This window comes from Marmota monax, unplaced genomic scaffold (assembly GCF_021218885.2).
Source record: "Marmota monax isolate L192 unplaced genomic scaffold, Marmota_monax_Labrador192_F-V1.1 WCK01_AAM20220418_F8-fsc00068, whole genome shotgun sequence".
NCBI classification, from domain to species: Eukaryota; Metazoa; Chordata; class Mammalia; order Rodentia; family Sciuridae; genus Marmota; species Marmota monax.
In genome coordinates, this window is record NW_026692352.1 from 3911461 (window position 1) to 3926708 (window position 15248).

The window sequence follows — 15248 nt, forward strand, 5'->3', positions numbered from 1 at the left end:
AGGCCCCGCCCCCCGCCCCCTTTCCTCTGCCACAAAGTTTATTTGCAACAAAAGGGAGCCAGGAGAGAGCAGTCTAGAGGGAGGGAGCGGGAGCTGGAGAGGGAGCGCGAGGGGAGGCAAGCCGTCCGCAGAGCTGAGGAACCGAGTGTTGGGATCCCTTCCCGGCGGAGCCACGATGTCCCCGGACGCTCCGGCCGAGGCGAGGGACCAGCCGGGAATTCGTCGCTGAAGCGGGAGCGGCCGCCTGGGATGGAGCCGCTGCCTCCTGCGACTGCAGAAACTTGATCCGCGACAGATAAACCACTGCTCAGATTTCTGCGCCCTCCCAAATCCCTCGCGTGGCGGGTGCAGGACCCAGGCCTTCGACTCCCGCCACTGCGCTTCTTTGGAGCGGGGGCAGAGGGGGGGTTGGCCGCGGCTTTCCGAGGCCAGCCCCCCCGGAGTGAGTGCTGCCGCCATGGCGGACGGGTCGCCCCGGCCCCCGCTTTACCGCAGTGTCTCGTTCAAACTGCTGGAGCGCTGGAGCGGCGGACCCGGACCAAGGGAGGAGGACACGGACACCCCTGGTTTGCGGCGCCGCGCCTCGTGCCGGCCGGCCACGGCCATCCCGGGCCAGCCCTCCCGGCGCGTGTCCAAGCTGGCGTCGGGGCCCCCGGCCGCCCCCGCGCAGCCGCGCCCGCTCCGCAGCCTCTCGCCATCCGTGCGCCAGCTCTCCCGGCGCTTCGACGCGCCGCATCTGGACGACGATTCTGCTGGGGTTCGAGACGGGGGCGTCTCTCCCGGGGCTGCGGAAGAAGCGGCCGAAGGCGCTGCCCGGGGGGCCTGGCCCAGCGTCACCGAGATGCGCAAGCTCTTCGGCGGCCCTGGCTCCAGGCGGCCGGGTGCGGACTCTGAGGCCTCGGTTACGCCCAACCCCGACGGTGCTGCGTGGGAGCCCCCAGCTCGGGAGCCCCGGCAGCCACCGACGCCACCTCCTCGAACGTGCTTCCCCCTGGCGGGCCTGCGATCGGCGCGGCCACTGCCGGGGCCGGGGATTGAGGGGAGGCGGCGGCGACAGCAGCAACAGCTACAGGAGCGGGCTCAGCGTCCGGCGGATGGTTTACATTCTTGGCATAGCTTCTCTCAACCGCAGGCCGGGGCCCGGGCCTCCTGCTCCTCCTCCTCCTCCATCGCCTCCTCCTATCCTGTCAGCCGCAGCCGGGCTGCCAGCTCCAGCGAGGAGGAAGAGGAGGGCCAGCCGCCGCAGCCTGGGGCTCAGAGTCCGGCCTACCATGGCGGACACTTCTCCGGCAGTGACGAGGACCAAGACGGTGAGGGCGGCCACCGCCGTAGAGGGAGACCGGGGCTCAGGCCTTCAAACTCCCTGTTGGATCAAGACGTCCGGCCCGACAGTGATGGGTTAAATCTGGGCAACATGGACTCAGGGGGAGTCAGGAGTCCTGAACCTCCTACATCGCCAAGAGTCCCTAGTGAAGAGGCATCCCGGGAGTGGGATATTAGCTCACAGTCTTGCGTCTCAGGTGCCCAGGAAGGCTTGCGGCCTATGTCGGACACTGTGGGAGGAGCTTTTCGTGTGGCCAAGGTGAGCTTTCCAGCGTACCTGGCCAGCCCCGCGGGCTCCCGCGGTAGTAGCCGCTATTCTAGCACAGAGACTCTCAAGGACGATGACTTGTGGTCTGGCCGGAGTTCTGGAAACTGGGGCGTGTACCGCTCCCCTAGCTTTGGAGCCGGGGAAGGGCTCCTGCGGCCCCAAGTTCGAACTCGTAGCAAGGGGCCTGTGGGCACCACCAGAATGTTGAGGGATGGAGGATTGGAGTTGGATAAGAGCCGGCAGAGGAAGTCCCTGTCCAATCCAGATATTGCCTCAGAGACTCTGACACTGCTCAGCTTCCTGCGCTCAGACCTTTCAGAGCTAAGGGTCCGAAAGCCCAGTGTTGGCCCTGGGAACAACCTCCTAGATGGTAGAGACTCACCATCAGCAGGTGGCCCAGTGGAGCAACTTGAGCCCACGCCCTCCCATACTCCAGCATCACCTGGCACCCGCCCCACACTCAAGGACTTGACTGCCACCCTTCGGAGGGCTAAGTCCTTCACCTGCTCTGAGAAGCCTATGGCCCGCCGCCTGACCCGTACCAGTGCCCTGAAACCCAGCTCCTCTGAGCTCCTGTTGGCAGGCTCTGGTGCTGAGGAGGACCCATTGCCACTTGTGGTCCAGGATCAGTATGTGCAGGAGGCCCGTCAAGTTTTTGAGAAGATCCAGCGTATGGGTGCCCAGCAGGATGATGGAAGTGATGTTCCCCACAGAAGCCCTGACTGGGCAGGGAATCTGACCCAAGGGCAGCGGTCCCAGGAGGAGCTGTCTGGCCCAGAGTCCAACCTGACAGATGAGGGCATTGGGACAGATCCCGAGCCTCCTGGGGCAGCGTTTTGCAGCCTGGGTACTACTGGAGTGTGGAGACCTCTTTCTTCATCCTCAACCCAAACAAACCACTATGACCCTGGGACTGAAGACAATCTGGGTGGGTGGGCCCTGGTGTCCACTGACACCCCTCCCACACCAGGTGCCCTCCGCAGGAGACGCAAAGTCCCACCTTCAGGCCCTGGTGGGACTGAACTGAGCAATGGGGAGGCAAGTGAGGCCTACAGGTCCCTGAGTGACCCAATTCCACAGCGCCATCGGACTGCCACCTCTGAAGACCCCTCTGGGTTCTCTGTGGACAGCAATCTCCTGGGCTCACTAAGCTCTAAGACAGGGCTTCCAGTGACCCCAGCTGTGGATGAGGGCTTGACCAGTGGCCACAGTGACTGGTCAGTGGTCAGTGAAGAGAGCAAGGGTTATCAGGAGGTCATTCAGAGCATTGTTCAGGGGCCTGGTGCTTTGGGACGTGTGGGGGAAGAGAGGGTTGCTGGCAAAGCCCCCAAGAAGAAATCTCTGAGTGACCCTAGCCGTCGTGGGGAGCTGGCTGGGCCTGGATTTGAGGGCCCTGGAGGGGAACCCATCCGAGAAGTTGAGCCTACATTGCCTCCATCCAGCAGTGAGCCTATTCTTGCAGAGCAGCGGGCAGAGCCAGAAGACCCTGGTCCTGCCAGGGGCCGGGCACAGTCTGAGCGGGCACTACCAGAGGCCCCGCCTGCCTCCTCCACTGCCCACCACAGCTTCTACCTTGACCCCAAGCTGACTGATGTTCTATCCCCTCGGCTTAGCCGCCGAGGCTCCAAGAAGCGCCCAGCCCGGAGCAGTCACCAGGAGCTTCGGAGAGAGGAAGGAAATCAGGACCAGATTGATAGCCTAACTCAGGCTCGGCCTTCCTCCAAACATGTTCGCCATGCCAGCGTGCCCGCCACCTTCACACCTATTGTGGTGCCTAAGCCTCTGACTTCTGTTGGCCCCCCTGTAGCTGTTCTGGAGCCTGTGGCCTTCCCTGCCGGAGCCCACCCCACATTGCAGGCTCCATCCCTTGAAGATGTCACCAAGCAGTATATGCTGACCCTCCACTCTGGTGAGGGCCCGGCTCCAGCTCCTGTGGACCTGCCCTTGACTCCCATTGCACCGCCCTCTGTGGAGGCCAAGCCCTCTGAGGTGGTTCGAGCTCCAGATGAGCCTGCCCCAGCCAGCAAGTTCTGCGGCAAGCCACAGGTGGTAAGTCCTTTATGGGGGCCTTTGAGTGGGGCCCCGTGGGCACTAACCTGTCAGGAGCCTTTTGCATATACTTACTGGACAGATGCCCAAGTCCAAGGGCGCTTAACTGGACCTGGAAGTGCCCTGGCAGTATTAAGAGTGTTAGTAACAGAGGCTCCTGTCTGCTCAGACCCTAAGGAGGCCTCAGCTTCTGCTGGCGCTAATGCTGAAGGTTCTCTGCTGCTCCAAGGTGTGCTAGTGATGACAAAAGGTTCTTATCAAGTCCTTTGCATGTGTCTCTGGGACTGGCTTTCAAGACTCCCATGTGGGTCTTTGTTGTGAATGCACCAAGTGTGTGAGGGTGGCAACATCCTGCACACATCAGTTCTGTCTCTGAGGTTTGTTGCTCAGCTGTTGGCAGCAAGGCTTCCCCTTGGATGTTTGGGCTCAGGGGTCCACAGTTAGCATGTGTTTTCCTTTCCTTTTGTGGCTTTCCTGTGATGGGTCAGAATGTCTGTTCCTGAGCCTGGGAGAATTGGGAAGTTAAGGCCTTACTCTGTGGAGTAGTGGAAGGGACTCAGGGTTCTAGCCCCAGCTCATTCCTAGTTGTGTGACATTGGCCTTTCTTAGGTCTTAACCTCCCCATCTGTAAAATTGGGTCAGGAGGGATGTGGACAAGATGGTGCCTGTGTTTTCATCTAGTTAGTACTGTGCAGATTGGAGGAAGTCTGTGGGTTTGAGTTGGAGCATTCTCGGGGCCTGAGTTCTGCCAGAGCCTCCCTCTTCAATTAGAGGAGCTTCCAGATGGAGGCTGCTGGGGAAGGGTGGAGGCAGGGAGGCTAGGCAGCAAGGGCCTTTAGAGAGGTCTGGATTAGTCCTGGCCCCCAGAGGCAGGGCTGCCTCCATGGGTCAGTTTGGGGCCCTGGTCTCCCATCCTGACTGCTTGCTTCTGTTCTCCACCATATCCCTTTTCTGGTGATTTTGAGATATGACCCCACCCCAGGACCCAGGCCTAGGGGTCTCACTCTCCTTGAGGCCCCCACTTCTACCTTCTGGCTTTAGCCATCTCTGGGGGTGGGGCTGTGGGTTCAGATTGGTTCACAGTTGCACATGTCCTGGCATCTAGACTGGAGGCTAGAGTCAAGGCACTTGGTTTCTGGACTAAGCTCAGGGGTGGTCAGGGGTTATGTCAATCGCTGCCCTTGCTCTCACTGTGTTCCTGACTGTGAGAAGCCTGGAAACCCTAAACCCTAGACTAATTTGGTCACTCCCATTCCCAGCGCTCTCACGGCCCCTCTGAACTCCAGTTCCCTTTGTTTCTCTCTCCTCAGCTCCATTTCCCCCTGGTCCTGGCTCTGCTGTTCCTCACGGAGGCCACCGTGGAGTCAGCAAGCACCATGGGAGGAGGGAGGGAGATTTGGACCTGTCCTTCCTTCTGAGGCCCTGTTAGGGAAGCTCAGGTGCCCTACACTCTACTACCAGTTTTGTTTTTGGAAGATGGGGGAAGGGAAGTCAGAGCAGGGGCAGCTCCTGCTGTGGGTACTGTCCCCCCTCCCCAGCTTCCTTTCCCATGTAATGCTCTCCTCTGGGATCCTGAGCTATGCCGGGAGAGCGCAGGAGTAAACCAAGGGACTCAGGGAGCCTGTATGCTGTGGGAGTGATCCTGAGGGGAGGCATTGAGATCAGGGAGGGGGTGGGAGTTTTCGCAGAACTGCTCCTGCCCACCTCCCTTGGCCTCCCCCACGCACTGGGGCACTCTGAGGTGGGGGAGCTGCCATGCAGACTTCTCCCTGCCCTGACAGCAGACTGTCTGTGGCCTCCAAGCCCTTGGCCTCTCCAGTCCTCCCACTCTTCCAGGCCCCATTTCATGTCCCCTCTTACCCTTTAGGGGAAAGAACTGGTGAGTGTATAATTAGAAGAGCAGAGTTGGAGCTGCCTCAGCTGCAGATCTCTGTGTGGCTTAGAATCTGTCACATGCTGTCTCCGTGCCTTGTTTTCCCCTTCTGTATAATGGGATTAATGGTCACTGCCTGGCAGGTGAGTGAGTGGTTTCATCATTTCATGCCTAGGAGCAGGAGAGAGGGAAAAACAGGCTCCCCTGCCCCGTCTGCTTCTCAGTGAAGCTTGTCCCTCCTCCCTGTTTCTCCACTGGTTACTGAGCACAGGTCTCAGTGTGACCTAGGCTCAGAAGACATTCACCATGCCTGAGTTCCCCATCTCCTCATAAAGCCTGTAAGTTCTCCCATCTGCTAGTCTGAATCCATCCTGCTGTCCCCTTCCTTCTGGCTCCATGAAAATGGGCAGCAGCTGTCCACCACCTCCTGTTGGTCTTCCTTCAGGAGATAGTGTTCCCTTGTCTAGGGTGTGGGGCTCTAGTCCCACTCCCTGCTCTGTGGGTACAGATGGCATGGTATGGGCTCCAGAATAAGAAGAGATGAGAGGAGCTGTCACTACTTGCTTATGGGGCAGAAACCAATGTGAACCCAACCAGGACTGATAGGAGAGAATGTGGGGACCAAGAGGACCCCGGGCATGACCTCAAACTATCAGAAAGTTCTCACACTCAGGTGCCTCCGGGCCCAGACCCATAGTCACCCTTGGTGCGGTGCTGCCCCCTTGCTGGGAGGCAGGAGGCTCAGACCCAGACGTGGCCCAGCCTCTGACTCACTTTGGACCTGTACAGTCTTCTTTGTGTCTCAGTTTTCCCACCTGTACAGTGGGAGGTTAGACTGTTTGGTCTTGGAGGCCCTGGAAGAAGGACTGAGCCTCAAGGGTGGAAGAGGCATGGCTGGAGGGAATAGAGAGACAGTTCTCTGCAGTTGCTGTAAGGGATCTAGGACCACAGAATAGGGGGCAGCTCATGGCATCTAGTCTGAACACCTCTTGCAAGTTGCTGTTTGGGCCTCCCTGCTCAACCTCTCCCACTCTCTTGGTTTCTTCCACTTGGGTCTAAAATAGCTAGCTGATCAGCCACCCTCGGCACCAAGGCTTCCCTTACCCCAGACTTGGAGTCATGTAGTCCATTTCTGCACTCAGGTACTTGGTGTCTCATTGACACATGAGACGTCTCTAGCCCAGAAACAGGAAGCGGCTTGTTTCAGAATCACAGATGGATGAACCCATGGAACTTCAACATATTGGAATGGCAGTGACAATGGCCAGCATTTTTATTAAATGCCTACTATATGACAGACACTGCTATTTCATTCTAGTGTGAAAGCTTGGTCATCTTATAGTGTTGCCTTAGACTCAGAGGCTGTTGGAGTCACCCTGAATCTTAGCATACCAGTATCTTAAGGTAAAGAGACTGTTTCTTGGTGAAATTGGCCTGCCATCTGAGAAGGGGCTCAGGGATAGTTGGGGACATCACCTATACATCCCCAACAGCCTAAACACTTTCATATTGGTTACTTAATTCAGAGCCTGGGGTGCAGGTAAGAACTTTGAGACCCAGAAAGGGAAGATGCTGGGCCCAAGGTCACATAGCAAGGCCAGGCAGAGCTGGACTCAAGCACCAGAATCCTGGCCTTGTTCCTGCCTCCCCCAGCAAACATCTCCCCCCACCCCCAGCTCACCCAGCCAGCTCCCTGCCCTCGGAGGCCTGGGCTGCAGCTCTTCCAATTGCCTTTGTCTCTCTGGCTCCCCCTTGGCAGGGAACCCACAGTTGTTGTTGGTGGTGGGGGTTCTCTCCTTCCCCTCTTTGACTCTTTGCTGTGATTTTTCCATGGAAACTGGTTCTGGGCGGGAGGGGATGAAGCCATTAGGACATTTGGAATTCTGAGCAGTACCAAATATCTATAATTAAATATCTTGTCACCCAGCAGGAGGAGGTTGGGATGGGGGAGGACAGGCAGAAGGGCTGTCCTTTTCCTGTTTATTCTCTATCACCCCCATTCTTTCCCAATGTCCTGGGCTGTTGTGGGGAGTGCTGTCCAGGAATGAGTCCACCCAGCAGGGAAGGGTTGGGGGATGGACCAGAGAGTTGAGCATGACATTTTCCAGCCCCTCTGTTTCTGGGACCAGCTGGGTTTGGGAGGCTGCTGCTAATCCTGTCCTCAGCCCCCTCTCCCCAGCATAGGGACTTGCCCCTCCTGCTTTCCTCCCTCCCATCTGTGATCTCTCTGGCTGCACATGCTGCAGCAGTGGGGTGGAGACGCCTGAGAGCTGAGACAGTGAGTTTAGAATCTAGAAGCAGTCTGGACAGGGCTTAGGATGTTAGCCTGGCAGAGGAGGCTTCTTAGAGGAGGCTTTGCCTGAGATTGGCCTTGAAATCTGGGAGAGAGGGAGGGACTTTTGGAGGAGGGCACAGCTTCAGCAGAGGAGTGGGAAAGAACCAGGCAGGTTATGTGCAGTAAAAGTTTGTTCCAGAGACTTGGACAGTCCTTGATAGAGTAATGCCGTCATCTGCCCAACAAATACTGAGCACCTAGACCAGCAGGCACTCTTCCAGGTCTGTGGATATATACAGCAGCAGTTCCCAAAGCTTCCAGACTAGTGAGGACACCTATCTATGAAAGTGACACTATGTGTCAGGGAGCAGAAGGAGCTAGGGAGAAAAATACAGCAGGATTAAGGAGTTGAGAATGACCCGGTGGGGTGCTGTTTTAGATTGAGGGGTCTAGAAAGGCCAATTCTGAGGAGGTGACATCTGAGCAGAGGCCTAGAGGAAGTGAGGGAGCAAGTCAGGTGAGCATCTGGAGGAAGAGCATTGTGACAAAGAGGGACAGCAAGTGCAAAGGCCCTGAAATGTTTGAGGAACAGACTGGAGTATGGTGTGGATGGAGCAGAGCAGTAGGAGATCCAAGGTCAGAGTAGTAAAGGAGGGTAGGGTGGGCCAGGCGGGGAAGAGCCATCGGGTAGTAGGAGGACTTCACATCTGCTGGCTTCTACTGAAAGTGAGAGGGGCAGGCATTGTTGGAGGGTCCTAGGTGGAACGGGACCTGAGTAGTTGGCCAAGGCATGAACAGGTGTGCTCTGCTGCTGTGTGTGGGTAGACTGCAGGGCTCAGGGCCGAAGCAGTAAGGCCAGTTGAGGTCACTGGAGTAATATGGGTAAAAGATGGTGGTGGCTTGGCCAGGCATAGGTGTTGGGTAGTGAATTTCTGCTGTATTCCAGAGGGCTTTGTTTTTCGTTTGATTGTTTTTGTTACAGGGATTGAACCCAGGGTTGCTTTTTCACTAAGCTCCAACTTCAGCTTTTTGGTTTTTTTTATATTATTATTATTATTATTAGTAGTAGTAGTAGTGTACCAGGAATTGAACCCAAAAGTGCTTTACCACTGAGCTACATCCCCAGCCCTTTATTATTATTATTATTTTTTTTTTTTTTTTTTAATTTTGAGACAGGGTCTCGCTAAGTTGCTTAGGGCCTTGCCAAATTGCTGAGGCTGGCTTTGAATTCATGATCCTCCTGCTTCAGACTCCTGAGCCTCTGGGATTACAGGCATGCACCACTGTATCGGCTTTTAGTTTTTCTTTGAGACAGGGTCTTGCTAAATTGCTGGGGGTCTACTGAGTTGCTGAGGCTAGCCTTGAATTTACAATCCTCTTGCCTCAGCCTCCTGAGTGGTGTATGCCACCATACCCAGCGGCCCAGAGGGCTTTGAAGGGCCAAGGTCCCCAGCTATCAAGGTGAACATAAAACTACTACTGCTTCTGTAGCTAAGCAGTGTGTGTGAGGTCCTTTAGGATGAGGAGAGGGATGACAAAGCCCCTAGAGTGGACTGGGACCGCAGGATGCGCTAGCCATACCCCACAGGGCTGTATTGACTTGGCTGAAATGCTAAGAGAGTGGAACCACCACAGAGCCCCAGTAAAGCTGGTGACAGTGCCATATCCCTCTCTGTCTCCTCTGTAGCCACCATGCCCCATCTACCTCCAGCTTTTGTGTCCCCTGGGACAGGGAGCTCATGCAACCCAAGGCAGCCCTGTCCCTTCCAGCACTGCCTGGCTCTAGGAACATGCCTATAGTCCCAGAGACTTGGAAGGTTAAAGGCAGGAGGATGGCTAGTTTGAGGCCAGCCTTAGCAACTTAGTGAGACTCTGTCTCAAAATAAAAAGGGCTAGGGGCACTGGGGCTGGGGCTGGGGCTCAGTGGCAGAGCACTTGCCTCGCACACGTGAGGCACTGGGTTTGATCCTTAGCACCACATAAAAATAAACAAATACAATAAAGGCATACTATGCATGTACAACTAAAAGAAAAATAAATAAAAAAAGGAAAAAAAAAAAGGACTGGGAATGTAGCTCAGTGGTAAAGTGGTCCTGGATTCAGTCCATTAAAAAAAAGCAAAGCAGGCTCAGAGCTGGCAGAGGTTTGCCCAAAGCCCTCCCTGTGGCTCATGAGTGAGCTCTGGCCCCAGGTGTCCTGACTCCCAGGCCTTGCATTGGCCCCACTAACCGAAGTTGGCAGAGACGGTGATGGCAGGGCAGGGGACAGGGCAGCCCATGTTTCCCAGAAAAACTCGCAGCCTTGGCACACTTATTGGGAAATGTGCCCAGGCAGCCTGGCGCCTTGCTGGCAGGCCCTGAAGTTGGGACCCTGGGTCCCCTGGGAAGCAGGAGCCTATTGGAGCTGATATCCCCCCCATGGGAGTTGATCCCCCACATCCTCCCTCCACTTTATAGCCACAGGGAGACAGAGGCAGAGGGAAAGTGCCAGATGGCTGGGCTCTGCTCAGTAAGTGAGCTTCAAACTATGATGTACAGGGGCCTAGAGCCCCAGCCAGCCCCCGGTAGCTATGGGTTCACTCATAGGAGTCAGGAGACATGAGATCCAGCCTAGCCTCACCATTCCCCAGCTGTGAGGCCCAGACTATGTCCTGACCCCTCTCAGAGCTCATACCCCTCCTTGTCCTCAGAGCCGCTGGGGAGGCAGCAGCTGTCCTGAGTGGGCCCTCCACTTGCTGACCTTCATGCTGGCAGGCTGGGCCCGAGGCCCCTGAGGAGCTGCTCCGAGTGCTCTTCCCCTCCCCTGCCCAGGACAGTCCTTCCTCACGCTGGTGTCAGGCCCCAGTGCTCACTGAGGCCTGTCCCCAGAAGTGGTATTGCTGCTGCACAAGAGATGTTCAAACTTCTCCTGGTTTATTTTTGGAGGGATTTGGGAAGTCAGTGGGCTCTAAAACCTTCCCACGTGCCGGGGTACAGAGGGCTCCTGAGATGAGGAGGTCATGAGCTGACTCCAGAGGTCCAGGCTGCCCATGGAGGTATATAGCGTCCTGTTGCTCCTTTAGCGACTCACTGCACTTCAGAGACATGGCATCTTCTAATCTATAATCTTCTTGCCTTTCTTTTTTGTTGTTTGTTTGTTTGGTTGGTTGGTTGTTGCTGCTGTTGTTCTTATTATTTTGGTACTGGAGCTTGAACCCAGGCGAACTCTACCACTGACCTACATCCCTGGCTCTTTTAAAGTTTTGAGACAGGGTGTAGCTAAGTCAAATTTGCGGTTCTCTTGCCACAGCCTCCCAAGTCACTGGGATTACAGGCATGTGCCACCAAACCCAGCATGTCTCTCTCTTCTTAAGGACCCTTGTGATTACATTGAGCCTACCTGGATAATCCATGATCCTTAATGACATCTGCAAAGTCCCTTTTGCCGTGCAAAGTAACATATTCACAGGTTCAAGGGATGAGGACGTGGAAATCTTTGGGGAACTCTTTGTTTTGCCTACAACACAGGTAGACAAGGTACAGGACTGTTGACTTCTAGATCCAGAGCTGCTCCCAGGGCAGGTCCACTGCACTCATCCTGTGTCATTTCATTATGTGTTCCTTCATCATTTATTAATTTAGTAGTCAGTCATTGAGCTCCTTGATAGCCAGTGGGGCCACACAGGGAAAACTTGGACACCATTCTTGCTTGCCAGGAACTGTCCTCAAGGGTCCTCTAACCATGAAGTGGGTGAGGCCTGAAGGAAGCCCAGGCCAGTGGGACAGGGGCAGAAATGCCAGTGGGTCCCTTGGGGAGGGGCCTGGCTTCCAAAGGTGGGTGCCCTGAGGTATGCTGACTAGACATTGGGGTGACACAGTTCCTGAGAAGGGCAGTTGATTGGAGTATTGAGGGAAGCAGGGGCCTAGGGAGGGGGCAGAAGTCACATCTTTGCCAGGCTATCTTACCTAAAGGCAGAGCTGGCCCCTCTGGGCAGATGGAGAGGAGTTCCCTATCCCTAAGGGCTAGAGCTCCATGTTGGGGATCGGTGACCCTCGTGCTATCTGTGCAGAGGACCTGTCAGGTCCCTTCATGTCTGAAAGGTCAAGAGGCTTCCAAAGAGGCAACATGTGGAAGACCTAGGATAAGCACTTATAGATTCCCCTGAGTCTGTAAAATGGGGTCAGTATCTCCTCACTCCACAAAAAATTCTCCTTAGAATTAAGTGAAATCGTGTCAAGAGGGCTTGGCACATAGTAAATGCCCAAGAAATATCAGTTCCTCCCCTCATGACTGACATGCTATGATGTGATTCGAAGAGTCTCAGCTTCTTCCAGCCATGAAGCAGAGGACAAAGCCCTAAATTGGAGGCTACTCCTAGGTAGGGTTGGTGGTTCAGTAGCCTGGGCCTTCAGAGGTGGTAAAGAAGGAGGGGGACCAGGAAACAGGACCACACACCCACTGTCCTCCTCTCTCTGGCTCCCTCTGCTTTTGTTACCTCCAGCCCCAACCTAGGGCTTGTTTGGGATGTCTCATCCCAATTAGAGGCAGAAGAGAGCCAAAGTCCTCTCTGAGTCAAAGCCCCAGGCCCTAGGAGCTGGGGCTCAGTCTTTCTTCTTCCTTTTCTGGGCCCCAAGCCCCTCTTTAGCAGGCAGTCAGAGCCTGTGTGTCTGGTAGACCAAAATCTTTGACTCTTGCTGGGTAATATTTTACAAGTCATTGGACCTCAGTTCTGATCCTCAGTTTCCTGCTCTGTAAAGTGGGGATACTAAGGAGTTATTATGAAGACAAAAAGAATGCTTGTGGAGTCCTCAGCCCAGGACCCTGAGTCTAGGACAGCTCTCAGAAATGTGGCCACATAGTGTGTGCTTTTCTTCATTTTTATTTTTATTTATTTATTTATTTATGTATTTATTTATTCAAACCATTACCATTGTTGTATAGACTTTATTTTATTTTATTTATTTATTTATTTTGAGAGAGAGAGAGAGAGAGAGGATTTTAATATTCATTTTTTCAGTTTTTGGCGGACACAGCATGGTTGTTTGTATGTGGTGCTGAGGATCGAACCTGGGCCGCATGCATGCCAGGCGAGGTGCGCTACCACTTGAGCCACATCCTCAGCCCTATTTATTTATTTTTTGAGACAGGGTCTCATTAAGTTGCCCAGGTTGGCCTCAGCCTCTCAATCAAGGTAGCTGGAATTGCAGGTTTGTGCCATCATGCCCAGCTAGTATGTGTTTTTGATTAACACCCTTAAGAGTCTAGCATCCGCTGGATGTGGTGGAACACGCCTGTAATCCCAGAGGCTCAAGAGGCTGAGGCAGGAGGATCGTGAATTCAAAGCCAGCCTCAGCAACAGTGAGGCACTAAGCAACTTAGTGAGACCTTGTCTCTAAATAAAATAAAAAAGGGCTGGGGATATATAGCTCAGTGGTTGAGTACCCCTGAGTTCAATCCTCAGTACCAAAAAAAAAAAAAAAAGTCTAGCATCCGATGGTTTAAGATGAAGGATTCTGAGTTCTTTTCCAAGAGGCAAGATTTCTTAGCTTCATTTTTTATTCGTGCTTTTGAGATTGTTACTTCTTGGTTCTGACACCCTTTGTCCTAAGATTCTGGGATTAGGAGAGGCAGGTCCTAGACAATGGAAGGAGAGGGGGCCTTTGAGTTTGGGAGGGGTCACTGGAGGGAGCAAGTGCAAGGTTGGTGTCTGTTTCCTGTTTATTGGTTCCCAGGGGGTGAACAGGCCCTGCTTCTCCAGTGCTGTGGAGCAGGAGGGAAAGAGGCCATGCTCTGGCTGCCAGCCAGCCCCACAGCCGGGCCTCCTGGGACTGCTGAGACCCCACTCCCCCACCCCTGGACAAACACTCAGTCCTTTCCCAGGACAGGGCATTGGAGGTTAAGGAACAGATGTGGAAGGGAAGGGGTGGAGGAATGGGATGGGGCCCTCCCACCAATGGGAGTCCTGCCGACTCCATCTTTCTTGGCTACCCGTGTCACTAAGGTATCCCTCCTAATTTCTCATTGTCCCCCTCCATCTGTCCCTATCCCCCTGGGGTGGGTTTTGGAGTGAGACATCAGCCTCTAGGCAACCCAGGCCTAGAAGAAAGAAGAAGAGGAGGGTCGAGGTCTTAAATGCCAGGATGCTCCACCTGGAAAGACCCCAGACACTAACCATGTATTCGAACCATCCCTCACCCCTGAGGTATTAAGATAGGGAAACTAAGGCCCAACCAAGGGAACAAACAGTCTTTCAAGGGCCTGCAGTAGTGGACCGGATCCAGAAACCATCCCCATGCACTTTGCTCCAGCCCCACACTTGGACCCTGTGTAGAGGGGGCCACAGAGTTCTTGTGGTTCATCTGGCATTTGAGGGAATTGGTCTGAGCTAGGGCAGGAAAGGGAAGCCACTGTATGTTAGAGGCCAAGAGGGCAGGGAGGTCTCAGTGAGACCAGAGCACACAGAGAGAGAGGCTGTGTATGCAGGAGCCAGGTCAAAGATCTCAGTTAAACAACCAGCCTGGGCAGTGGGAGCCGCAGAGGCCCAAGAGCTGAGGAGGAACGCAGCAGCTTTGCACATTAAAAACCATCCTTTGGTATGTGGTGACTGGAAAGAGCAAGGTGGTCAGAAGCCTGACTTAGGGGAACAGGTGATGTAGAGGTGGCCAGAAAAGGAGGCAATTTGAAGGTAAAAATCTGGGGAGGGGCTGGGGAGCGGTAGCGCGCTTGCCTGGCATGCGTGTGGCCCGGGTTCGATCCTCAGCACCACATACAAACAAAGATGTTGTGTCCGCCGAAAACTAAAAAATAAATATTAAAATTCTCTCTCTCTCTCTTAAAAAAAAAAGAGTTAATGAAATAATCTGTTTAAAAAAAAAATCTGGGGAGCCCTGGGCTGGAGTTGTAGTTCAGCGGTAGAGCGCTTGCCTGGCACATGTGAGGCCCTGGGTTCGATCCTCAGTACCACATAAAAATAAATAAATAAATAAAAGTATTGTGTCCAGCTACAACTTAAAAAAAATTTTTTTTTTTTTTAAATCTGGGGAGGGGCTGGGTTTGTGGCTCAGTGGTAGAGCTCTTGCCTGGCATGTGTGACGCACTGGGTTCATCCTCAGCACCAAATAAATAAACAAATAAATAAATAAATAAATGTCTCTTGTCCATCTACAACTAAAAAAAAAACATTAAAAAAAATCTGGGGAGCCCTATCAGTAGCTGAGGTGGGGGTGTCCTGTCCCTTATTTAAGAGAATGGGGCAGTAGAACAGGATGCAGGGTCTAAGTCATGCTCCTGCGCCTGGGCAGAATGTTCCTCTGCATTCTGAAAGGGTGAGGGTCTGAGTCGTGCCCCTGCCTCTGAGTGCAGTGTGCCCTTTGTCCAATTCCAGTTTCCCCTCTTGGGCAGAAGCACCCTGCCTCTCGAGGGGGCCCACAGGGAACAGCCAAGTTCTATGCTGCACCCCCAGTAGGCCCTTCTAGGAGAGA

At 54.3% G+C, this 15248-nt stretch overlaps 1 protein-coding gene across 1 annotated transcript in view; it reads left to right on the top strand.

Annotated features, from left to right (window-relative positions):
* Positions 1-42: 42 nt before the first annotated feature.
* Arhgef17 (Rho guanine nucleotide exchange factor 17) overlaps positions 43-15248 on the top strand; it is a 58448-nt gene continuing 43242 nt past the window's right edge. Inside the window, exon 1 of the mRNA XM_046441911.2 lies at positions 43-3640. Within this exon, the coding sequence (XP_046297867.1) occupies positions 458-3640 (3183 nt within the window). The 5' untranslated portion in view covers positions 43-457. The remainder of the gene's footprint in view (positions 3641-15248) is intronic.